The sequence below is a fragment of the Lontra canadensis genome, unplaced genomic scaffold (assembly GCF_010015895.1).
Source record: "Lontra canadensis isolate GAN:19392208 unplaced genomic scaffold, GSC_riverotter_1.0 scaffold59, whole genome shotgun sequence".
In the NCBI taxonomy this organism is placed as follows: Eukaryota; Metazoa; Chordata; class Mammalia; order Carnivora; family Mustelidae; genus Lontra; species Lontra canadensis.
Genome location: NW_022631053.1, coordinates 4,562,355 through 4,589,809, shown reverse-complemented (window position 1 = coordinate 4,589,809; position 27,455 = coordinate 4,562,355). Strand labels below are relative to the sequence as shown.

General features: G+C 41.0%; 1 protein-coding gene across 5 annotated transcripts; it reads right to left on the bottom strand.

The window, feature by feature from the left end:
- Nucleotides 1–25,936, bottom strand: RACGAP1 (Rac GTPase activating protein 1). Of its 5 annotated transcripts, none has more exons than XM_032876834.1 (17): nt 25,844–25,936; nt 18,697–18,785; nt 12,631–12,833; nt 11,481–11,617; nt 10,446–10,515; nt 8,519–8,572; nt 7,783–7,863; nt 7,031–7,148; nt 6,382–6,512; nt 5,549–5,713; nt 4,231–4,326; nt 3,743–3,941; nt 2,321–2,426; nt 2,010–2,142; nt 1,589–1,724; nt 536–644; nt 1–233 (listed from the first exon to the last, which is right to left on the bottom strand). In XM_032876834.1, the coding sequence occupies exons 2-17, from the start codon at nt 18,779–18,781 to the stop codon at nt 158–160; spliced, it is 1,899 nt and encodes a 632-aa protein (XP_032732725.1). In that variant the 5' UTR covers nt 18,782–18,785; nt 25,844–25,936; the 3' UTR covers nt 1–157. The 5 variants fall into 5 exon arrangements, with proteins under 5 accessions (XP_032732725.1, XP_032732722.1, XP_032732723.1 ...); XM_032876831.1 differs by having other exon boundaries at nt 25,774–25,931; XM_032876832.1 differs by having other exon boundaries at nt 18,697–18,781; nt 25,774–25,931.
- Between the last annotated feature and the right edge of the window lie 1,519 nt (nt 25,937–27,455).

The following is a 27,455-nucleotide window of genomic DNA, read 5'->3' as shown; positions in this document are numbered from 1 at the left end:
GAGATATATATAGTTTTAATAAAACCCCCGTGCACAATTAAACTTGATTAAAAGCCTGGAGAATGCTAAAAGTAGTAATGAGTACAAGAGGCTGCGGAGAGAAGGTGCGGCCTTCCTTGCAGTCAGTAAATGCTGGCAAGCAACAGGACACAGGGCTTCACTTGAGCATTGGAGAAGCAAAGAAGTTGCCTTGTCGTCCTAGGTTGGTGGCAGATTTGCTTTTGCTCCCAAATCTACAGAGAATGAACCGAAAAAGCATTCCATGAAAAGTAGGTAAATAAACAACTCTAACATTACTCAGTATTATCAGCTAAAAATAGGAAACCCTCAACAACTATTCTGCAAACTACTCTTTGTCGTCTGCGATGAGAGAGGGGAAACAAAACCCTTAGACCCTTTTCAAAAAGGGATCATTATGGCTCCAGGTTACTTTTAAAGGCTAGCTGCTAGCTGAAGGTCTCATCCTTTCCCCTTCAGTAAGCTTCGGTATGCTGGGAAGAGTTCTTCCGTTCCCAGGCCAGGCAGTTTCACGTACCTGGGGGTGTTCTTGGTGAGGGTGGAGCGCACTCTCTGCGACAGGGAACTAGATGAAGGAGTCTTGAGGAGCTGATGCTCAGGAGTGGTCACGGGCCCCAGTAAACTCACTTCAATCAAAGTTCAGAGATATTTTTAAGGGAAGGGCAAAAAGAAAAGCACCCTTGTGGGCAGCCAGTTTTAAGCCAAATACCCCGTGAAGCCCTTAAGAGCTAAGGTTAAAGACCCAAGCAAAGTCCCAGAGATCATTTTTGTCATCGTCTATAACAGATCAGTATATCTTCTATGCCAGATCAGTATATCTTCTATGCAGGCAACTGCTCAATGAACAGCTGACATATGCTTCCTGATTTAAGCCATTCTCAAATTCCAGCATTCACAAATCTAATGTCTAACCACCCGATTCTTACCTACATTAGGAAAAAACAACATTCTTTCTTAAAAAGGATCCTACAAAAATGAGAGGTCTAGTCTCCAATGCCAGTAAAGTTGGAAGAAACCAACTTCAGACATTTTTGCTGGCAATACAAATTGGCAAAAGCCTTTAAGAAATCAAGTTGGTAAAACAAAAAAATGTTCAAGCCCTTTAATTCAGCAGTTCCCACTCCTGGGAATTTAACAGCGGGGGAAACAGAGATATATACCTATAATGCTGATGTCAGCATTATTAGTAACTATGGAAAATTCAAAAATAACATCAATTCCTAATAGAACATGTTAAAGTAAATTCCTGTTTACAACCATAAAAATGATAAAATTATATGGTAATAGAAAAAGTTTTCCCAGTATGTTAAGTGAAAGAAGATCAAATTATATCTGAATTGTTATTCTATTTCTAAAATATCCGTATGTAGAAGGAAAAGGAGAACCACGTTCCATTAAAGTGAAAAAAAGTCAGGATGGTAGAGCTGTATAAATTTTCTTTTAATGTTAGAATCCTCATAATGAATTTAATTTTTGAATTCCAAACAGCTCTAGCAAAGGGAGGGAGAGGGTACGTGGCCAAAACCAGAGAGGGAGTCAGGTCTCTTAGGAAACACAACTTGGGCCTTACCTTTAATATCCGGAGTCTGTGGTGTTGAAAAGGCATTTGAGTTTTCAATTACATGCATGGGGTCAATGTTCTCTTGTTCCACCATCATGAACTGACTCCAGTATTCCAGGGGCAGGGAAAGCAGGCGCTCTACCACCTAAACAGCCACCGAACAGGTTAGTGCACTTCCAAAGCTCAGGGCTTACCTCTTCCCAAATCCATATATATATATATATCTCCACATATATATACACACACACATAAACACACACACATATACATATATATCTTTTATATACATATATGCACATTCCGAAGCTCAGGGCTTACCTCTTAGCGCTTTCTCATGTTATCACATCACATAAGAGAGAGATATATATATATCTCTCTCCACATATATATCTTTTTTGTGTATGTATATATACAAAGGGCACTTGCCTACCTTGGGCTGACGCTTGATGTCCTGCAACATTACCACTGGATCTGGATTGGGCACAGCATGGGCAACTATGGTGGGCCCAAAGACTTTAGCCAGATTGGCCACGTCCATTTTAGTGTTTGGACTCTGAGCCACTCTAAGAAACAGAGCATTTAATTAGAAGACTTTCTCTTCCACTTAAACACAGACCAAAAAAAAAAAAGATCTATCAGAAAACATTTCACCCTTCACATTCCCTCTCTAACACCCAACCCACATTATGTTCCCCGTGGCAAATTCCCAAACTCCCAGAAGTGAGTTTCTGTTGTACTCACCTCTGCAAGTGAATCATGAGGAAAGCTAATGTGTCCCTGTTGGGCTGGGGCAGTTCACCAACAGCCTGGTACATGGCAGCTATGCTGTTGTCCTCATCTGTGATTTCTGTAAATGAAAAGAAAACACCAAGAGGCCTAGACTTCTTTCCCTTGACAGCGTGCTTCCAAGTGATCGACCACAAAGTCTTTTCTATACAGTAAGCTTCTGGAACTTCTGATGAGGTTCATGACTGCATCAAACTCCAGTTTCATTAACAAGCAGGACACTGGCCCACAGCTCAATATTAGAAATCAGAACCTTTAAAAAAAAATCAGCTCCTGCAGTTAGGGAAAGCAGCTAGCAACCCACGTGCCGGGAAGGCAGGCACACAACTGCAGCGACTGCAGTTACAAGAAGGTGTTCGTTTATAAACCGTGGTCAGGGGCCTACTATGGACCAGGTACTATTCTAAGTGCTCAGGTAAAGCAGAACTAAACAAAGACTTTGCCTCATGGAACTCACATTCTATTGGAGGAATTAGTCAAAAAGCAGGTAGCAGGTAGTGCTACATAGTAGAAACTAGAAAGTAATGGGTGGACGTATTTTAGACAAGGTGATCAGGAAAGGTGTTTCTGAGGACAAGGTACAAAGGTACAAGGTACAAGGTACAAAGGACAAAGGTACAAAGGTACAAGGACAAAAAGAAACCTGAAAGAAATAAAGGAGCAAATCATGCAAATACATTCCAGGCTGAGACAATAACAAATTCAAGAGTCTTGAGAGGGGAGTAAGCTTGGTTATGCTCTGAGAACTGCAAGCATTCCAGCGCATCAGGGAAGAAAGAAGGGAAGGGTGTTGAGAGAAACAATGCTAGAGATGTAACAGGAGCCGAATCCTACAGGTGGGGTCTTTGGGGCCATGTGAAGGACTGGTGGGTTTTATTCTGAGAGTGATGGGAAGTCACTGGGGAATAATAAGGACAGAAGAGACTTCATCTAATTTAAATTTTAGAAGGACCCCTCTAGATACTGTTTGAGGATCATAGTGTAGAGGGCTGAGAATAGAAAGAGGAAAATAAGTAGGTTCTCTTGTCATTCCAAGATGAGAGATGTCAAGAGTGGTAATAGTAGGAGTGGCAAATTTCAATTTTAAGATAAATTTTACAAGAGCTTTGCTGAAAAGATTTGTTAATGGATTAAATGTGTGGGGATTGGCTCCAAGTTCAAAAGGACAGCCCTAAACTCGACCTAAAACAACAAAAAACCCCATCAGTACCCATAGTTTAGACAGGAAGAGGACAGGCACCGAGAACATGGATACATTCTTCCATCAGAGCGCGTGCGTGTCCACACGGGCACAGGCACTGTACTGGGCAGCGCACGCAAGAGTCAAACATTCTTGCCCCCGTGGGACTCACATTCGAGTATAAGATCTACTCTTACCCGCCGCCTCCATGAAAGTCTTATTTAGCCGAAAAGTCAGAAGGGGTTCTTTGAGGTTTCGGAGGAAGTCCTTCAGGAGGCTACAGACAGCGTGGATGTCATCCACTTTGCTGAGGAGGGGTACGGTTTTCACTCTGAGGAACTTCTCTTTCAGCTCTCTCACTGTCCGGTCACAGCCAGAGATCCGGTACAGGCCTGTCTGTTATCGAGGGGACACTTCCAGTTACAAACTAATTATTAACAAAAACAACAAATCCACACTCTCTGAAGGTAGACTTTTTTTTTTTTTAAAGGGAGAGTTGAGGGTGGGGCGCGGGAAGGAGCAGGGCAAAAGGAGAGGGAGAGAGAGAACCTTTAGCAGCCTCCATGCTGGCCTCAGAGGCGGATATGTGCTCCGGCTCACAACCCTGAGATCAGGACCTGAGCCAGTATCAAGAGTTGGGTGGCTTAACTGAGCCACCCAGGCACCCCTGAAGGTTGACTCTTACCTCAGTCAGCCCTCTCTGCTCAATCTCATTTACGCAATGGACAACAATGGAGGGGATCATTGGAGAAGTCTGAGACACATAATCTGCTAGCAATCCCTGAAAAGGGAGAGTTTTAAATTATTATTTATACCACTTCGACCAGCAAATCAAGGCGAGTAGAAAGAACCATCCCCAAACTAATACTCAGGCTGGGACCTCATGTCTACTTTTAAATTCCTATTCCCAAAGCATATATTAGAACAGAGATTCTCAGCTATATTTTTCCTACAACCACAACAGGACTGATTTATGGTCACATATACACACTCTTGCATGAACAAGTAATAAGACCACTAGCTACAACTCTGCCCCCGCTTGTCCTCTACTCAAGGGCTTCAGAAAGCAAGCAATAATGAGATTACAGGTATGGGTTTAATATGAACTAATTATTCTAAAAAAACAAAAACAAAAACAAAAACCTTTTTTAACCCTTTAATTATTCTTAGTAAGAAAAATTATTTAACACAACTCACAGTTGATCGGGACACAAACCTATCTGTAGGGGAGAACTCCATGGTTCTTTATCAGAGTAAAGAAAATCTGTAACCAATTACATGCACGAATAAGAACTGTTAAGATTAAAGAAAAGTAGCATTTGATTTGCTAGGGGCTCGGGAGCAGCATAATCAATTCATTCTGAATCTTGTTAATGTTGTTCATATAATAAATAAATACTTAATAGATTGAATCAGTTTTTAGAAATAATCAATCTAATCTTAACAGCTTAGTATAGGATACTTCTAACATAAAAGGAAGTACGTTCACAGATGAAATTACACGATGGCTGGGATTTGTGTCAGGATAATTCACTGGACAGAGCCAGGAGGACAACACGGGGTACTGATAAATCAGGACTGGGCATGAACTGGCAATCACAGAAGTTGAGTGATAGGAACCAGGGGTCAGTCATCCTAATCTCTACTTCAGCACATGTTTGGAATTTTACAAAACAGGAATAGGATGTGGAGGGGAAGGAAAAGATGAGGAGGAAAGGAAGGGGAAGGGGGAGGGAAGAAGGAGGAAGGAAAGGAGGGAGAGAGGATGAGTAGGGAAGATGGGAGAAGGTGAAAGGAGGGAAGGGAAGAGAAGTCTGGTGTAGAAAAGTTACTAAACAGACAAACCCAAGCAGGACTAGGCTGCGAGTTAACATTTTATCATTTCTCTTCATCATTTGTGGAAAAACTACGCTTGACATCACTAATTTTATTATAAAAACTGACATTAAGCTTTGAAAAAGGTAAAGAAGTCATAATACAAGGACAGACCCTATAGGTCCTACCTCTCCAATCTTGACAGGAGTTCCTATCAGGGTAGGAATGCAGGGAAGGGGACAGCGGTCCCGACATTCTGGATGAGAGACCACACGACAGTCGCGACACTTCAGAGACAGCTTGCCAAATTTTATCCGTTTTCCACATGGAACACAAGATTCAGGTTTAATAACCTGAGGACAAAAGAGGACAGAAATAACAGAGGGGTCTGAATTAGAAAATTATCATCATCAACAACCAGCATTTTTTAAGCACTTGGTATGTGCCAAGCAACTTCCTAATCCCTTTACACATACTTGTATAATTCTCACAATAATCCTATAACATAGGTTTTGATCTTTAAGGAAAGGCAAAAGAGGCTGTGTAATTTGCGTAAGGTCACCCAGCTGGAAGGCGGCAGTGTACAATGGTGGAAAGAACCTGTTGATGAGGAGCCACAAAAACTCCATGTTAACTCTGCCACTTATTGTCCTGTGGCTCACACAAGGCAGTTAACTCTTCTGAACCTCAGTCAGGTTGCTTGGGCTTATATTAGGAAATCCAATGAGACAAAGGTAAAGTGTGCTGCTATATCCAACCATACTACGTAAATATGTATCACTAAAAAGCATAAGCAATTGCTTCTGTTTTAAAGCTGCTTTAACGTAATATATTCACAGAATACAAAGATCTACACATCCTCTGTAACCAGTAGTTAGCTCTGAGGAGTGGAACTGAAAGAAGGAGATCTGACATTTAACTTTCTAACACTAAGTTATTTAAATCTGTTCCTGGTATATACTACTTTCACAATCAAAAAATTAAGTGTGCCCGAAAGAAGACAGAACGATCACAGATCTACCGTCTTAGAGACGAAGTCATGCAAGCGCATCCCTCCATTGCTCTGTGGAGTGCCAGAACTCTCTGTCTCAGTCCTTGGCTCCAGAGGCCTGTTGCTCAAGGTGGAGTCGCTATTCCAAGGTTGTAATGTACCTAGAAAACAAGCAACTTTAGGCTTCTTAATATTTTGTTCCTTCTGAATTTTAACCCCAATTTTAATATAACTGGTACATAACCAGTAATTTGTAACCATAATCAGAAGTGACTACAATGGCTATGCAGAAAAATCAGTTCAAGAATAATGAGTTAATAATGGGGCCCCTGGGTGGCTTCGTCGGTTGAGCATCCGACTCTTGATTTCGGCTCAGGTCACGATTCATGGGTCGTGGTACCAAGCTCTGTGTGGGCTCGATGCTCATCGGGGAGTCTGCTTGAAGATCTTCTCCCTCTGCCTCTCCCTTCCCAAATAAATAACATATTATGTGTGAGTGGCACAGACCAGGCCAGCAATCCAAAGGTAGAATATGACACAGTGTTCTGGCCTCCAGTAAGCAGCAGCAAGAAACTAACCACAATATCCAATCCCTGCCTCAAAGGGTTCTAAAAAGCCAAGTGTCCCTGAATTTTACCAGTTGTTTTACACAGGCAATTTAGCTACAGACTCAGTGGACCTGTTTTCCTTCGGCTTCTCGTCCAGTATGGCACAGTCTCAATTGTGGACACAGCTTCGATGGGCCCGCCATCATTGGGAACAGTCACTGTAGTTTTTGCAACTATGGATTCATTCCCCTGAAACAAAAGCAGAAATGAGGGAAGAACAAACAAGTGAACCTAATATCCTCACCACTATAAGGTAATTTTGGAGTGGTTGAAAAATCCCTGAATCTTGGTCAGGATTTATGGCCCAAGCCCAAAAAAACTCAATTGAAACCTCATACTTTAGAACAGAAATATAGGTCACAGAGGCATACACAACAATAAACTAAGAATCAAATATAAAGCTGACAGTTGTTTACTCAATCAGAGTGATTCCATTCATATGGATGATAAGGATCCTATTATTACATAGAAAAACTCACCAAATCTCTCTCTCAAAATAACATTGCAGCGTTGACTCAGGATTCTAATTTATTTATTTATTTATGTATTTATTTATTTGAGAGAGAGAGAGACAGAGTACAAGCCGGGGGCAGCAAGGGTTGGGGGTGGCGCTGAAGAGGAGGGAATGGTACAAGGAGACACCCCACTGAGCAAGGGGCCCAATATGGGGCTTGACCCCAGGACCCTGAGATCATGACCTGAGCCAAAGTCAAATGCTTAACCGACTGAGCCACCCTGGCGCCCCTTGACTTAGCATTCTTAATGGTTGGGGCCACTAACCTCTGATGTGTTCACAACCACAATTCTCTTGGCCTATTCTTACCTGGTCTACTGTGGAGCCAATGGAACGAGTCTTCTTTACAGGTCCTGGGGGACCATCAATGAACTGTCGGCTACTAGAGCGCTGGAAAGGAGACAAAGATCAAGAAGTTCAGCATCATAGAAGATATGAAGCACAGAAGATAAAATTATTCCATTGGACAACTTGGGTGCAAGTCCTGGATACCAGGGCTATGGTAAATAATAATATGCTCTCTCTCATTCTATTTCCACATGAAGCTTAAGTTGTACCAACACAAAAATGCCCTCAGTGCCCTAAAAGAAACAAGCAAGCTTTGGAAAATTTTAGGTGACAGCACCAGAAAAAGTAGAGGTGTAATCCTATCCAAGGACAATATGTCTTTGGACACATATTAAGTACCCTAAACAAGCACACACAGACACAGCTCGGCCTATCCCATTATACACATATTTCATCTGAAAATTATATTAGAGTACAAAGTCCTGCGTAAAAATTCCTTATGACAACTCAAAACAAACTCAAGTATATCCTTTTTTACTCCAGAGGCAGCCAGAACAGTGAACTAGGACAAGACTGTCCTGAGTTACTACCTCGAGGATCCTCCATAATGACCCCCAGCAGGAATTCACTTGTAATAGGTGTTTAACAATGGTCAGAGCTACATGTCAGGAATGCTCTATCATGGAAAAATTTCTAGAGAAAACCCCTTTATTGTAATTTTGTAAAAACAACAAAAACGAAACAAAACCATACGTACCCTCTTTTCTCTCTTCTTCAGTTTGAAAGTCTTTACCAAAGAAGAATCCCAATCCTGTTGACAATTATAATGTATTAATTTCTGTGATGAGGCAAAAACCCCAGACAGGAATTTTTGTGGAAATAAGTTTACAGAGAACTTTAAAGGCTTTTTGAGTCAGACTGCCTAACTTATAATTTGGGGAGAGGGCGAAGGGAGGGTCTCGGGTGCTGTAGCTATGGAGCTACAGTAAGTTAACTTGCTTTCTTTCCAAAATTGAAGCTATTATAATAGAGTCAGGAGTCAATACCACAGAGGCAAGAAAAGGTTAAAGAATCAACTTCTGTCGTGATTATCTCCAGCTCCTTGTCCTTTATTTCTGACTATTTCTGTAATTAGTTGTAGAACTCACAGAATCTCAGGCACTATACTGATCAGGTTAGATGTCTTTCTTACTCTTAAGGGACTGCTATCTAATCAGACGTTCTGTACAATGTAACCACTTAAAAAGTTCTAGTTCAGGTTTTACATTTCTCAAACATCCCTCTTCCTTGGGCCCCAACAAAGACATTCACCCCTGAAGAATTACATTTTTTACCATAGTCTAGTTTCATTTCACTTATTTTAACCATTTACATTCATGTGACTTCCTTACTCCTGATAATCCCTGAAAACACAAAACCCAGAAACAGTAGTACAGAGCAAATGGTAGCTTAGCTAACTGAAATCTCTACAATTCCTGGTCAAGTAATTTAATTTAGCTACTGATTATTTGATTCAGTTTGGGTTACAACAGATACACCATAAGTAGGTCTAGCTCCAAAATCAGCTATTAAAACATTCTAGTTTTATCCTATACTCCAGACCTATTCATATCCTTCCTTATTTCAAAAAGGGGATACTTACTATTTATATCTGTAAAATGGCAATGATTTCCCCAAACACTGATTTGGGACAGAACACTCCTAGCCTACGTAACCAGTAGTCACCACTTGTTTCACTATCAGAAAACCGACCACAAATAACCTCCTGATTTATTGCTTTGTTGCTAGCTTTCAGCCAGTACAACAGGAAAGATACACAAACCAATAAACCATCGAAGTTTGAACATCAAAGACTGAGATATCAGGAGATGACTTATACAGAAACACCACCGGAAGTTAAGAAAAGGGTGCTGCCCACAAAAGCGGGGTAGCAAGAAGTTTAGACCAGGCAATTGGTATTGAACAAAGCATTACAGAGGACCTAGAAACCATGTCAGTCTTCTGGCTGAAGTCCCAGAGCACTGGTTTCCTTCTAATTATGAAGTATGACGAAGTTTTCTTTAAGAACCAAACTAATTCTGAAATAACGCACAAGTCTATTCTCTCCAAGAGCAGCAAATAAACCATGCCTGGGTAGAATCTTGATAATTTTTTTTTTTTTTTATTGCTAGCTAGGGCTTTTTAATAAGCCAAGATACAGTCAATTAGCACATGCAGCTCACAGATCCGTTAAATAAATTTAACCTCATCCCAAATCCTGAGTTCTATATTCTCACTTCCAGAAACTAAATATATAAGCCAGTCTCTTATAGCCTGTGTGGATTTTTATTTTAAAATGCGAGCTCAGGGGCGCCTGAGCAGTACAGTTGGTTTGGTGTCTGACTCTTGGTTTCGGCTCAGGTCGTGACCTCAGGGTCTGGCTCCACACTTAGGGCAGAGTCTGCTTAAAGACACTTCCTCTCCCTCTGCCTCTTCCCTGCACCAGATGCTGTCTTGCTCTCCCTCATCAGTAAATACAATCTTTAAATAAATTAACTAATTAATAAAATGCTAGCTCAGAATCTGTAATACATCAACAAACAAAACAGCAATAAAGGAATTCCAGAAGAGAGGACAGGAGAGAGAGACCTGAGGGAGCAGGGGTAAGAAAAATAAACAATCCTCAGAGATCAATCATTTATTACCAGCGATTCGTCAGTCTTATCAAAGCTGATATCTGATAAAATGGAACCAGATTCATCAATAGTTGATAATCTAGATGAGAGAAACAACACAGTATTAGATACAGAAGACCGTGGCAAGTAAAACGCACGAACGCCCAGAATGAGTCGCATTGGTCACGTAACACCAGCAATTTCATAGCAGTGCCTTCCTATGGAGACAACTACAAGTTCAAAGCCTAGCCATGGTGGCTGCTTGCTGTGGTTTCCATGGGAGAGAGCGGCTGTGCGTTCGTGAGGACACACGCAGCACAGCTGCTTTTTGGCAAAGACCTCCCAACAGCAGTTGAAAGTTACGGACAGGAGCAGGAGTGCTACTTCTCGCCAAAAAGGCTACTAGAAATTCACAGGCACAAGAGTGAAGTTTAATCTGATCCCAATTGTGGTTGCTTTCTAAAAGAAAGAGTGTTACCCAGCATCAGCTTTTGAAGAAATTAAGCCCATATATTTTCTCAGTTATAAAGATTCCCCATAAAACAACCAGGCAACAAAATAAATAGCTGGAAGAGTGCTGACCTTTCCCTCCATACTGTATTGGGGATGTTAAATTCAAAGCCTGGTAGAGACAATTTTAAATAGTGATGCAGTGGAACCAAAATTATTGTCTGGTCTTGACTCACAGAAGGCCTTCTAAACCAGAAGAGCTACAAGAGCTCTCTGGAGAGTAAATGCTGAAAGTACTGCTGAAATGCCACTTTCACCTTTAGGTTTCTTAGCAATGAGTGGGATTAGTTACTGATGTGCAATTTTGCATCAACATCAAAATTTTACCCATGGTGAAACAATTATCCTAAGGAAAGATCAAAAACAAAAGAAGATAAAAGAAATCGGGAGGCCCCTGTGCCTATGCCTTTATTTCCCACCCACCCTTCCTCCAAAGCCTTTTTCTGCTTTATTCAGCACACATTCCAGAAGCAGTCTATTTGAGAGTTCAGATAACAAGAACTTCTGACAGCTGCCCTGCTCGTGATCAGATAACAACAGACGCGACTTCCCCACCTTTTGTTCCCAGCATTGCCGCTGGACGGCTGGCCTCTGCCGAGAAAAGCCAGAGCTGATTTTTGCTCCTCGCTTAGTTGAATGCTGCCCGATGTGTCACACATGAGCATCTCTCGAATCAGCTGAATCTGTCTTTCCTGCAGACCAAAGCAGAGTAAAACATCCTAACTAACCAGGGGAGAAGGCTTCACCTCGAATTTATGGGACGGGCAGACCAGAGGACATGAAAACACAGCGTTATGCAAATGAGACTTCAGGAAGCTGCTACACCAATAGCATATTAATTCACATCAAGCCCAGATTGTGTCTCTGATTTCTGACTGGCAAAATGAACTCCAACCAGAATAGTGGGCTTTCTGCTATAAGACTTTTGGGTCAAGGAGCTAATCCAAGACGGTATTGCAAAATGAGAGTCCCAAAACAGAATTTCGTGTAGGAAAAACAATTTAGTGTCATTTTATCAGGACAATTATTGGCTTCCTCTATGGATCAAAGCAGCCACCCACCTTTCTAAAGGGTGGAGCGAAATGCATTAAAATGGATGCAAAGCTGTGACACACTGGAACCAGTCAATTTGAGCTTACTGAGGCATTTAACACTGTACCAAGATGGATTAGTGGCTCCTCATAAAGGCTTTCCTTTGTACCATGACCCACCCTGGTACACCAAAATGATAGTGTTCCACGTTAGTCACATTGCTCAGCTGGCTGACTACATCTCACCCCTTCCCCTGAATCAGGAGCAGTAATGATGGAAAACCTTAGAGTTGTCTTGTCTGTCTCAATAACAAATACTAGCTATTGACAAAAGGATGAGGGTATTCTGGGTGGCATGAGAGATAGCCAACATCTTGCGACAGATCAAGCATGCTAGGAATTCCCTAATTTAATTCTTTAAAAATCCTCATCTGAAATCTATGAAGTCATAGTTTTAAGTCAAGAAGAGAAAAAATTAAATTTCAGCCTATGAAGGACAGGATTCCTATGCTGCAATTTCAGCTTCAATCAAGGCCAACTTGTCAATGGACAGGCTGCTTTTAGTTCTTTAACGTGGAAGAAGAAACTCAGTATAACTGGGGGGTGGAAACAGGACCAGATGATGCTGGCCCTCCCTCCACTAGCTGGGCTCTAGGGTAGAGAACAATACACACCAGCTTCTCGCAGTCAGCCTCAGCTCGCTGTCTCCGTTTGATCTCGACATCCACCTGATTGCGTGCGTGCTTCAGTTTAACATCCAGAGCACTACGCTCAGTCTCTGCTTTCATCAAAAGATCCTTGTACTTCCCCAGCTCGTGGTCTGTTCTCTGCCACTTTTTACGGAAATCCTCAAAGTCCTTTGCCAACTGGATGAATTCTGAGGAAAGGGGGAAACTTCAATAACTCCAGCACCAGACACAGTACCAAGGCTCTAATGACTGAGTCCTCTAGTTAGTTTTCCTCCAAGTATATAATGAAGGGACCAGCTAAACTCTCGGCAAAGCCAGCTGAATATAACCAGGAGCAGATCCTGGATATCCGTTCATCACCCTGCATGGCAGCTTTGTGGAGAGCAATTCCTGTTTCGATAGGCCACCTCCTTTGGCTTGGCCAGTGGCATCTGCTATGGAATAAGTAACTCATCAGTCACCTGGCTCCAGATGTAATACCAACACTGAAAGCTCCTGAACAGAAGGCAATCAAAGGCGGATACCTCTGGGGCAGCTGTCACGCACCAGGACAGTTACAGCTATAAAACAAAAACAGCCTCCTTTCGAGTCACGCACTGCTGCGCCAAAGAGACGTTAAACAGCAAATTCAAATATAACTGCTGTAATATGCTCCAGTAGATGTAGATTAATATTATAGATGTCTAGGCCTACAATTCCATTCAACTATATAATTATACAAATATTGATTTGAAAGTAAAGAGCCAATTTGCTAGTGCTGTTTAACACTGCCCTGAAGGGTGTATAAACATTTCAATGGGAAAGACACAGTAAGAACAGATCATACTAACCTAGGGTGAGTCACTGATGGCGGAATGTGGACTCTTTCCACATGTCTGCAGAGAAAGCATCACTTCCAACGCCATGCTATGAAGCACGATAACCCTGGTGGCATTCATGCTTGCCACCTGCTATTGGCAAAGACTGTTCTACACTGCCTTCTTATTTTCTCGTTACCTTGGATCTAGCTCTAGGCATCACTCCACACCACCTTCACAGAGGAAGTTCCCAAGGTGTACATCTGCTGCTGGCCAAACTAACCCAGTTTACAGCTGAAACTAGGCCACAGGCACACAAAGCTTGCAGATTCTTGGGTAGTAAGGGCACTTTTCTTATTTCAATTTAACCTAAGAGCATAGAAACAATGAATATAGTGCTCCTTCCAGTCTTAATAATTTGACTAAACTTCAAACTTACAAATTAGGATGCCAATTCAATCTAGAGAAAGCAAGTCTCACACATAAGGACACTTCAGTTTGTAACAAACAAAAGGTTTTAGCAGAACAGGATATTATGACCTAATTATCTTAGAGAATGCAACTATGAAAGCTAAGTGTACATATACATATATATATATATACACACACACACACATACACACACAGAATATATATATATGTATATATGGCTACAATTCAAATAGCTTTAAATAGTGTGTTCGTTTTGTTTAAAACACATAAATTTTTTTCCTTCTTAATTTAAAGAAAAAGAAAACAACATATCCTTTTGCCAATTTAACTATTTCAACAATGTAGAGTCACAACATTTTTTTTTTAAAGAGCTGGTTCTTTACCATGTTCACTCTGGCAATTCATCAAGTACTGCACTTTTGTGTACTTTTCTGATGTATGTAATAGTACTTCAATTTCAAAAAATAAAGAACAAGAAATACACTTTTCAACCACACATCTAAAACTTTCTAGCTCCACACTGTGGTCAATTAAATGTTTCTAAATATAGTGCTGTATACACTATATTTATATACACTCAAATATCTACTGAATTGAAAAACAATTTTGAGAATGAAAAGATTTCCACTGGACCTAATTTTGCTCACTTCTTTGTTCCTTCGAATACTCCTTTTTTTTTTTTTTAAGATTTTATTTATTTATTTATTTGAAAGAGAGAGCATGAGCAGCGGGGAGGGATGAGGCAGAGGGAGAAGCAGACTCCCTGCTGAGCAGGGAGCCCAATGTGGGGCTCCATCCCAGGACCCAGGACCCAGGACCCAGGACCTGAGCCACTCAGGCACTCCAAGGACACTCCTTCTTGATAAACCTTATTAAATTTGGGTTTTAATCCCTATTCGTTGTTAACTGGTATATATTATAAGTCTAATTGAATTGGACGATGGAACTCAAACCAAAAAATGTATCAGTTCATTTCCAGGAAAGAGTTCCTATTTTAATAGTATGAATGATTCAATTATTAGTTCAACTTGGTTTATGCTAGACCAAAACCAGAATATTTGCATACCTAAAATATTACTTAGGTATAATTCTGTTATGAATTAAGTTTGCTAGGATGGGTCAAAACAGCACATTAGATCATCAGAAAAATTCTGATATTGGAGATCAATAAACAGAGCATTTTCAGGGTCAGTTTGTGAATCATGATTCCAACTTGGAACTAGCCCCCATCATGAAGTACATATTCAAAAGATTTTTTTTTTTTTAAGATTTTATTTATTTAGGGGAGGGGGTGGGGGGTTAGGTGAGCCTGGTGGTGGGTATTAAGGAGGGCATGTATTGCATGGAGCACTGGGTGTGGTGCATAAACAATGAATCTTGGAACACTGAAAAAATAAAATAAAATTTTAAAAGATGTTATTTATTTGAGAGAGAGAGAGAGAGCATGAGCAGGGGGAGAGGGAGAGGGAGAAGCAGACTCCCCATTGAGCAGGGAACCCGATGTGGGGCTCGATCCCAGGACTCAAGGATCATGACCTGAGCCGAAGGCAGACGCTTAACCAACTGGGCCACTCAGGAGCCCCTTCAAAAGATTAATTAACTTCAAATTACCTCCTTTAAAAAGTTATGTATATTAAACTATGAAATGCATCTATTAAAAAGGAATGAAGGGGGGTGCCTGGGTGTCTCGGTTGGTTAAGCATCTGCCTTTAGCTCAGGTCATGATCCCAGGGTCCTGGGATTGAGCCCCGCATCAGCTCCCTCTGCTGTGGGAAGCCTGCTTCTCCCTCTCCTTCTGACTGTCACTCCCGACTGTCTGCTTGTGCTCTCTCTGTCAAATAAATGAAATCTTAAAAAAAAAAAAAAAAAAAAAAAAAGGAATTAAGGGAAATTTCCTTAAAACAAATTGAGGATAATCTCTGATTCATTAAAAACAAAACAAGCAAACAAACAACAACAACAAAAACCGAGGATTTGGTTCATAGTTCAGCAAATAGATTAAAACCATCCCATAGTTCAGCAAATAGATTAAAAGCATCCCAAAACCATCCCAGAGAGATCCCAGCTCTCTCCTCCTGGGGCCTATGCACAGGCTCTTCCTTTTGTTTTCCCCACCACTCTCTAAGCTTCTTAGAAAGGGGAAGGGGAAGGGCACTGGGTCTCTTTTTTCTCTCCAGTGCCTTGTAGCACACAGTAGGCACTTAAATATCCATTGAACAAATAAATGAAGAATTGCTGTTCAGATCAAATTTAAACTCCAGGCGTCCAAGCCCACCTCACCAGTCTATTCAAACTTAACCTCCCACCACTACACAATACTCTTTCTTGTCCCTGCTCCCAGAACAGACCCATGCTTATTTCTGCCTTCTCCCTTGTGATCAAGCTGTGTACTCCAAACAGAATGCTCTACCTACACTCTTCTTTATGTATCCATTCTTCTAGTCCCATCTGTTCTATAAATCCCTTCCTAATCTGTTTGTTCCACATTACATTTTTCTATACTTCCCAAAAGCACATATTTTGGTACTTGTATTATCTTGTTTCATAAGAAATCGATCTCTGAAACTTAAAAACCATGATCTTCTTGAAGAAAGGCATTAAGTCATAGACACTGTAGTATCACCTACTGTAGACAGCATAACACAAACCCAGCATTGTTTTGGCACACAACAGATACCTGATAAATATTAAGTTATATTTATTCCCAATTTACACAGCAACAACATAAAAAAAAGTTTGGGGCAGCTCACAATAAAATAAAAATAGAAGATAAAAACAATGTAGACCAGGGAAATCAAAGATAAGGTTATTAAAGTCATTTTATTTGAATATTAACCTTCATTTTGATCTTTCAGGAACCCTGGACTTAGCTAAAAACAAAACATGAACAAACCTATACAAAAAGGAGAGAGAAGAATGAAGTGACTCATGAAAGACTAGAATAAGGAGTCAGGATACTTAGCCATGCAAGGAATTCCTAGGATCAAAGAAGAGGACAGAGACTGAGATGGTTGTAGAAAGGAGATTCTAGAGTCCAGAAAACATAAACCTACTCCCTGTCCTCAAAGCCAACATTCCAAGTTAGAGATACGGAGAGGAAGGCAAAACATGCCTCTATTTTATAATGGGAATCAATGGGAAGATAGAAATGTGTTTATAAAATAAGGATACCTGTAAGCATATCTAAATTTTTTTGGCATAATTACTTCCAAAGTATTTTCACAACTAACTAGTATCTTGTTTTTATTCCCAAATGCTCACAGCACTCCCACAAAGATAAAGACACTTGAATTTCTATTTTACAGATGGAGAAACAGACACAGAAATAAGTTAAAAGCCAACACTGGTTACTGAGACTCCAAACCTCAGATTCCTCCCTCTCCCCCACATCCTATCAGCTGCCTCCTCGTAGAGCTCTCATTATCACAGTCTCTTCTACCCATTTCCCCTTATTTCCAGCTTCACAAACACCACTCTAGTTAGAGCTCCTGCTGCCTAACAACATCCTCATTGGTCTCCCAGCCTCCCCCTCCGCCAGGGTCATCTTCCAAGAGCTCTCTCTGATTATGCCACTCCCCCCTTATTCCTACTCCCTCTCAAGCCCCAACCCCGCTTGCTTCCACCCTATATGCCCTCTTTCATCTGTGTCTGTTGGGATCTCCATTATGGCTCCACCCTACTTTTGTCCATGAAGCCATTTTAGTCCGTCATCCCTTTCCCTCAACTCAACATGTGCTAGATGCTGTATAAGGTTCTTGCTAAATATTTGCTGAATGAGCCTGAATTTTAAGATCTCGCATTCAGTACTCTTCCCCCAACTGGGCTCCAAAGCAATCCATCTTCTGAGATGATGTGACCTCAAAGAGGAGCCTAATTAGCATGCCATCATGGTTACTGAGCTGGTATCAGATGATAGGGTCATGCAACAGCTATTAAGAAAGAGAAAATAGAATATTGTCTTAAAAGGCCTATAAGTGGATAAGAGCTATTAAAAACATCAAATTAAAGAAAATGCTGAATGGCATAAGCAGGACACCACACTAAGTACTGTGAAGATCTAAAAACTAACTAAATAAATAAAGCTTAGAGAGACAGTTCTTACTTCACTTTTATATCAATGAGGCTGACTTAAGAGCAACGCTTACTAAATTAGGTATTAATGAAAATCTCAAATGGAAGACGATGGCAACTCAAAGAAAAGCTGAGAAAAAATAAATCCTTAGATCACTTAAGTCAGGGCCATCAGCCCCCGCTTCTTCTTCACGCATCTACTTCCCAGACCACCATTCTCTCAACCACCTCCTTCTTCCCCCCAACTCTCTACCCAATTTCAATCCTCTCTTACTAAAAATCAAATCCATGAAATAGGTGAAAGCAGATGAACAGTCCCTTCTTCAAAAAGAAATTGTGACATGTTTCTCCTCTTCAACTGAAAATGTTTTATAGTACAGAGGGAAAGCCAGGATAAAAAATACAGACAACAACTACTCTAAAGAAAGAAGCAACATCCTTGGAACTTCAGATTTTACCCAGTTCTTGGTGTGAAAGTGAAACTGGCAACTAATGCCAAGTAGTCAATGGAAAGAGACTCTTGATAACGAAAGAAATCTGGGGGCACCCACTTAAGAACAACTACCGGAAAAAAGTGACCAGCTAGAATGAGTGTCCATTAAGCTCCAACCATGGATAAATGACCATCATTTTCTTTTTAGGAAGCCCAAATGAAAACAATTTTAAGATTGGAACACACGTCAGCTTTGCAGAAAACCCAGATCTGAAAGCTGTTTTTTCTCTTCACACAGGCCAACTCAGGATGACTTACGGAGTTCATTTCCTTCGCTGAGAATCTCCACCCGGCGTACAAGCTGCTCAAACAGATTCCGCAAATTCAGCATCGTCGTATCCATCTTTCTGCCAAGAAATCAAATATACATTAGGGGTCCTGCCTTCTCCCCCAGACAAAAGATTCAGTAGCAATCCATTACAGCCATCAGTGACTAACATCTGGACTCTTCCATTTGTAGCTACCATTATAAGGATCTCAAGCCAACAATCGGTGTTTTGTATGATCTTTATTACAAAAACAAAGTTGGAATGTTTAATGTTATTTTCAAATCAGAAAAGCATTTCAAACCTCCAAATATAACACCCCCTTCCTGCCTACTTCTTTTCCTCCAGTCTGCAGTCACTCTGGAGCTGTGAGGAAAGCAATTAAGGACAAGCACGTCAGTTGATTACTAGGTGACCAACTATAAAACGTGGTTCTTAGTCTATTGATTAATACAATGCCTTTGCCACTTTAATCCTTCTGGACTTTGAAGACCTTCAATGGAACTTAAAAGGTTTATTTTTAATTTCATTTTTAGCTAGTATCCCTATTGCAACTGCCTTTTAAAACACAGGACATGGTCAGCACATTTCCTACCAACAGCCCAGATGACGTCACACGAGTGATTAAGTGAGGAAATCGCCAGCTCAGCAGCACAAGAATTATTTCTGTAATGCAGGGCTCTCTGCTGGACTGTGTGCAGGGACTATGTCTAATAAATTTATACTAAGTATAGGCAAAGGATTATGTTGTACCACATTCTGGCATCAAGGAGACAATACACCACCTTCACAGTTAGAAGGGTAAAGGAAAAAATCATTTGCTACTGTGTTCTGTATGGTGAATTTCAGACTTCATATTCCCCCCAAAGCCCTGCTGATATTACATGAAAAACAGTGTCCTTACAGACAGTTGTGTTCTGAATAGACTTTAACTGGGAACACTTTGAGGAAATAAGATCTTAATTTAACAGACAAGAAAAAAAGACATCAACTGGACGTTACAAAAATTATCAAGGAAATGAAATAAAAAATAAATTTCATTTGAAAACTGAATGTCCTTAAAAATACCATTTAAAGATTCTTGTGTTTCTCCAAATCACCCTTCAACATTCTAGTCTAGGTCCTTATTTCATGCATCTAAATAAAATTTAGAACTCTTTTATGGGGCGCCTAGATGGCTCCATCGATTAAGTATCTGTCTTTGGCTCAGGTCATGATCCCAGAGTCCTGGGACTGAGCCCTAAGCCAGGCTCCCTGCTCAGCAGGGAGTCTGCTTCTCCCTCTCCCTCTGCCTGTGGCTCTACCTACTTGCCCTCTTTCTCTCTTTCTCTCTCTCTCTGTCAAATAAATAAATAAAATCTTTAAAAAAAATAATTTTTTTTAAAGATTTTATTTATTTATTTGACAGAGAGAGAGACCACAAGTAGGCAGAGAGGCAGGCAGAGAGAGAGGAGGGGAAGCAGGCTCCCTGCTGAGCAGAGAGCCTGATGCGGGGCTCGATCCCAGGACCCTGGGATCATTACCTGAGCCGAAGGCAGAGGCTTAACCCACTGAGCCACCCAGGCGCCCCGGTTTAGTGATTTTATAATGTTTATAAGATTGTACCATAAGCTATGAGGGTGGGATAGGGTTAAAAAAAAAAAAAACCACAAAGGACAAAGGAATATATAAACATAAAGATATTTTCTACTAAATGCTACAGAGTTATTCATTTATACTCAAATGATGATTGGCCTAATAGCCAAAAAGCTTTCAGCTCCAAGCTTGGAGGCAACATATACCTGAATCAGGGCCGGAAACCAAGATTTTCAAATGGCAATGTATCTGTTCCAAGCTACATAATCACAGCAAGCTGCTAAGCAACCAGACTAACAAATGTATTACAAGGATCTTTCTCTAAACTAAGAACAAAACTAAAAGAATAGCATTAAAACTGGCAGGAGGCGATCTGGAAGCTGTGGAGATGCCCATGGATTTCCCAGTATGACAAACCAGGCACAGATACCCAAATGCTACAAGGCAGGAGCAGGGATTTCAGTAATTTATTCAAATGATGATTTCCTTTGGCTCCAGTAAAAATGGGAAGAGACTGATCGGGTTAAATGTAGGGCACTGATTTCCATTATCTCAGCAGTCATCTATACATTCTGAGACTCAAAGTCAGTGAACTCCGCACACGGGAAAATTTCTAACTGCCCAAGAGTGCAGAAAAGGAAGATTTCACAGTGCAACTAGAGTATTAAAAACTGGTTGTTTTAAAAAAAAAAAAAAAAGAAGAAGAAGAAGAAGAAGGTTTGATGTTTTTAATGACAACACAGCAACCTGATCCTTTGTCCCCTTTAAAAGAAATCTTCGCATTTTCTCAAGTTCCTCTAGCCCACTATTCTTCTCCCCTATGTTCTTTGTGCATACCACTCCCTAGAGTGAGGGTTGTGGGGAGGCAGGCTCTTGAAAACACAGCCAGATTCGTCAAAAGACTAAAGACACAGAGAACCTACCCGGGGGCATTTCCTCATCATAGCAACATACAACTACCTCCACCTACATTATTGAACAAATGTGAGGCCTGGTACCCAGGGGACAGTTGTTTAACTCCCCATGCTCTGCTATGAAATAGAGGTAACCCTCAACTGTCAGATCATCACAGTCTGCAGATTTAGTTTTAGGAAGCGTTTATGGTTTTCTACGTTTCCCTCTCAACGCCAGATATTCCCTAAAATTCAATCCTCCAATCTCTCGAAGAACTTACCAAACTATCCCATGTTAGTCCTTACAGCTCTCCAGATGATCACCCATCCCTCTCCAGCCTCTCTCCTAACCGCCGTCCTACAGCTCTTAATTCGACTTGGATGCCCTAGAGGTGAAGCCTGATCCTGAGACTTGGTTCTATCCCTCCCCATCACATATATCAGCAACCACTCTACCCACTGACCTACTCTACCAACTCCCAATTTTGATTTCCTTATCATTCACGCAGTTCCAAACCTCAGAATCACCTTCAGTTACTCCCTTTCTGACAAGTACGATCACCATACCTGTGGACTCTTCTCTCATGTTCTCTATCCAGCCCCTAATCACAGGCAGGTTTGCCATCATTCACTTCAACTGATGCTTCCCCCACTGCTTTGCTCAGTTGGCACTCAAGACACATACACTTTGCACTCTAATTTAACTTTACCACATTTCTACCCTATATCCCAGGTAGGCTGTACATGTGAGAGAAATCATACCTTTGGCACAACTGTATCATGCACACAAACACTCAATATTTAAAAATAAATATTTGATGGGGTGCCTGGCTAGCTCAGTCAGTAGAGCATGTGACTCTTGATCTCAGGGTCATGAGTGGGAGCCCCACATTGGGCGTAGAGTTTACTAAATAAATAAATAAATGATAAATGGAAATCAGAGAACACACACCAATGAGTCTACTGTCAAAAGAATTTCCATTCTACCTGAACATCAGTGTGTAATATAGATGAAAACTTAAACAACAGTTTAAAAAAAGGGGTGGCTTGGACAGAAGCCCTGGGATAAAGTTTCAGTTCTTCTATTTGTTAGTATAACAAGTCAGATTCTGAGACTCATTTATAAGTGGGAACAGTAACACTTGGCCTACTGACCTCACAGAATAGCATCAATTCACATAGGTAAAAGTTTTATAATGTAAAAATTGAACCTTATATAGGGTATTATAGTGGGTATGACTTTTTTTTTGTTTTTTGTTTTGGTCTGATAGTTGTTATTTACATTCCAGCACAGTGATTACCAAATCATAGCTGGAACCCAGACCAAGAAGAATGGAGAAGACAGCAAAATTTGACCAGGTCTAGGCTCTTTAGCAGGCTGTCTTACATGAGGCTTGTAGCATCTGAAAATAGCTTTTCCTCTAACACAGGTTTACTTAGGGTAATCCAAAAATGGCACCAGCAAAATATAATCCTCTTCTCTTTATACACCAGGGGACCATGTATTTTTATTAATGTTCTATAGAAGTGACATTCAGGAATTATTTATAGATGACAAAAATATCTTTCTGCATCAGTACTAACTCTGATATCACAGCCAAACTGTAACTCAAAAAGCTAACATTTACTCATCCTATTCAATGTCAATTAAAAACGATGTTAATTTTCCTGTTGGGTCACATTTTCACTCACAAGAACACTCCTTTATTTCTCCCCCTTTATTATTTAGCTCCAGAGCTAGGAGATACACTAATGTGAAAGGAAACAAAAACAAAGTCATGTTGTAGTACATTGCTTTGCAGCTGTAAAACAGCTGTCACTTTTCACTATGGAGGCAGCTGCCTTTTGGGAAAGCTGAAATGATCCCTGTGTGTAGCAAGGAAATCAGTTTGTGGAGCACTTTAAACAAAAAGGTGCTAGAGAATCTCAGCTGTTATTGATGAGAAGCCCCAGAGGTGGAGAAGTCACTATGTTACAGATTCCCAATCTGTGAGTATCCCTGAGGGAGCAATTTCACATCACCAGGAAAGAGTCTCAGCTTGATGTGATTGCTCTGAGTCCCCAATTTAATTTCAATCACCCAGCCAAGAGACAGACATCGTCCTTCAGAATAACAGACTATTACAGATCTTAACTGCAGAGTATCCTGAGAAAAGTCTCTATCCTCTTCTTCCTCCTAGAAACAACATTATTAAGAGACCTATACATCATGCCTTAGATGCATCAAGGGTGTTAAATATTGTAAGACAAAGCAATGGAAGGTTGAGTTTTTCAGGAAAGCGTTTTAATGAAAAATATTCTCACAAACATTACTAAATCTGGAGATTCCCAAGAATTCAGCAATACAGGTTTTCCACGGCCAAAGAAAATCATTTCCTAAGACAGTCTCAATACTATAAGATTCTTTCATATGAAAGCACTTTGGAGCAATTCTTTTTCCCAGATGTCCAGCTTTTGCTTTACTGGATCAGCAGTCTCTACACAACTGGCGGACAGAAGGAATATCCTGAAACCAAATGCTCTTATGAACAAATGAATTACAGAAAGAGTAAACAGAATGTTCTCAATCCAGCATGAATGAAAACTAAAGTAAAAAGACGAATTGGGGCGCCTGGGTGGCTCAGTGGGTTAAGCCTCTGCCTTCGGCTCAGGTCATGATCTCAGGGTCCTGGGATCGAGCCCCGCATCGGGCTCTCTGCTCAGCGGGGAGCCTGCTTCTCTCTCTCTCTCTCTCTGCCTGCCTCTCTGTCTACTTGTGATCTTTCTCTGTCAAATAAATAAATAAAATCTTAAAAAAAAAAGACGAATTGAACTATTATTTCTCAAAAAATTATTACCAGTTTAGTATACTAAGTCCTCCTTTTTTCCTTCTTATACTGGGGATTCTTACCATTCTGCAGTGTTCCATTCTTCAAGGTCTAGTGTCTTACCAATTCACTAAAACATTCCCTAACAATTTCAGTCCAAAATTATCTCTATTATCGATAACATTCATTTGGCAGATATAAAACATTGCTTCGTACTATGGAATTTTCCAAGTTCAAAAAAATTAATGTTTTTTAATAGTGAAACTAAAATCTCATCACCCTAAACAATTACATGCATCTCATTATCTAATCTTTGCCCATTATATACTGGTATCTTTGTAATATTGCAATCATAGATTGATATGTTTGTGTTTTGCTTTTCTCCATCATGATTCCATTAAGTTACAGAAAGTTAATTAACAGTTATTTAACCGTTGTCTTCTTTGGATATTAATGTAATTTTCAGTTACATCTACCTGGAATCTCCTGGATAGTCACTCCCTCACCTCCTTCAGGGATTTATTCAGATGTCATTTTCTCATTGACGTCTTTCCTAACTATCCAATTTTCAATTGCAGACTTTACCCCCCTACACTTCTCTGCTTTATTTTCCTCCAAAGCACTTGTCTTCATCTAACATACCCATATATTAACTTGTTTATTGTCTGCCTCCAGAACAGTTTAAGTTTCAAGAATGCACAGATTTTTGTCTGTTTTGTTCACTGCTGAGCCCCTGTACCCAGAACAGGCCTGCCATTTGGCAAATGATTAAAAGACATTCACCAAATGAATGAATTGAACATCACTGTAAACAAGTTTTTCCTTTAGGTGGCTGTATTCCTTAGAACTGATTTCCAAGGCTGGGATTACTATATCGTAGGGTAAAAGCCTCTTATAGTTCTTGATAAATACAGCCAAAATATTTTCTAAAAGGGCTATAATAATGTACACTATATTCAATAGTGCAGAGGCCTACTAGACTCACCACAGTTATCTTAAGTTCTATCAGCCCAAAAAAAGTGCAAGCTCCTTTACGGCTAAATAAGATCGTATTGTATTTATATTATGCACTGATTAAGTACCTGTTGAGTGATTAAGCTATAGGAAAGGCGCCTTCTCTCTAAACACTTTCAATAACTCGAAAAGTTCACCCCACACATTCAAGAGAATGATAATAACATTTCTTTAATAAAAAAAAAAAAAAGCTTATCTTCTCACCCACCACACGTTGCTGAACACTCTCTCCGCCTACGGAACGAAATTCAGTTAAGAGAAACATACGTGAAATTCTAAAAGTAAGGCCTCCTTGTTCCTAAGGCTAAGAATTCGGATGGGACGAGCAAGATGTCATTGCCTAGCCCAGCCTACCTGGATACACACAGTCCAGAAGGGAGAGAGGCTCCACTTCAAGCCGCCCCGGCCTCTCAAACACCAGGATTTCTCCCTTCCAAAACTCCGTGCCCCTCGGAAGAGAATGGGGGCATTACCCCACCCACTCCCAAACTCTGTATTTAAGTGAAAGTCACTTCTTGGGGGTGGAAAGAACCACCTGTCCAAGCCATCACCTCAAAACCACCTGTCTTGCCCTGTCCAAGCCATCACCTCAAAAACACAGCTAGGAGAAAAAAGCCCTCCACTCCCAGCCACCGCCCATTCGGGCCGCTGCCTCCCCCGACCGGGGGAGACCTCCCAGAGGAGGGGTTGTAGTTACCGATCTTCTCCCTGAACCCGCGGTGGCCGCGACTCACCACCTCGGACACTCTCCTCCCACCACACACCCGGAGTCAGACGCACCTGTTCTCGCAGCCTTTAGCGCCCACCTGGCCCGGTCCGCCTGGACCCACTTGAGCCGCCTTCCTCTTACTTCCCTCCGCGCCTCACCCAACGGCAGAGCGGCACCGCGCCTCCGGCTCGGGTTTGAAATCCTGCACCAACCAATCACAGAGAAATTTATTCCTCCCGCGCTGTCCCTCTACGCTGCGACGCACGCATCAGCGCCACGGGGTGAGGCGGGGCCAGAACTGAGCATGCGCATGCTTATAAAACGACGCCAAAGGTAGCCATTTTGACTAAGGTCAGAAGAATTGTGGGGACGCTGTTTGCTTTTAGGGTCTGCGGCCCCAGATTCCTTTCCTGAAGCCGTTCAGGATACCATGTTGACTAAGGGCAAGTGATACTTTGAATGCAGATTATGCGTAGCCTTGCTGTTTCCCCAGGCAGGAAAATAGGGCTTTTGGAAATTATCAATTGAACGGTGTAAGGTCCCGCTGTTGAATGGGAGGAAGTCCGGAAGGAGTTAGAACAGTCATTTTGTAACCATGTTTATTGAGCTATGTAATGCCTTCATTCGTTGGTACATTCATCCAGGTCTTACTTGTTATTTGAGTGCGTTAAATTTGTATGTAACAAGCGCTCTACTAGGTATCAGAAAAATAAAGATGAGGGGCGCCCGGGTGGCTCCGTTGGTTAAGTGTCTGCCTTGGGCTCAGGTCATGATCCAGGTCCTGGTATCTGGCGGACATCAGGCTCGCTGCTCAGTGGGGAGTCAGCTTTTCTCTCTCCCTCACCCCTTTCCCCCATCGTGCTCTTTTTCTCTCTCTCTAAAATAAATAAATAAATAAAATCTTAAAAAAAAAAAAAAAAGATGATATGATCTCTGCTTTCCAGCAGCCTAGAATGCAAGAGAGAGAGCCCGGGGGGGGGGGGGGGGAAATAAATGCAAAATAAAAGTGCTATAATTTCATTTAATAAGTGTTCACTTAGAATTTGGCACTGTGCTAAGCACAGAGCTTGCTTTCTTTTTCATGCAGACTCACAGGGAGAAATACATTTTACGTTACAACCACGTCACAGAATTCTGCTCATCCTCACTACAATATACTGTACTCTGAACTTTTCTATTCCCCACCTCCACCTCCATGTTGATCGTCTCTATGTCATTGAATTCCTTATTCAATAATGAGCGGCTACCCGCAATTTGAAAAAATACTGCCTAACACATACAAGAAACAGTGTGGTCTAAAGGAAAGGTCACAGGTTTTATAACCAGAAAACTTGACTCCATGTAAACAAATACCATTGGAGCCCTTCTGTGCAGCAGGCATACCACTGAACCAGTGGCATTATCACTGTGTAATGCTTCTGTACTTCATGTCCTCCAGCTACAAAACAGAAATAATAGTACTATCCCTATCTCACATGTTTAGTCCCAGATCAAACAAGAGTGGGACACTAACAAAGTTTACACTTTATAAGCTATAAATACAGCTTGTTATTAATATTATTAGGGAAGATAGGAAGAAAGTAAATATTAACTGTACACATATTATCCCCTTAATCCTCCCCACAGCCTTTAAGATCAGAAGCACTCATTGATTGTACTAGTCTGTGCCTCCTTAGATACCTATCATACAATTAAATATGAGGACACAATATGTGTAAAATGCTTTAGAAGTACAGACGAGGAAGCAGTTTTA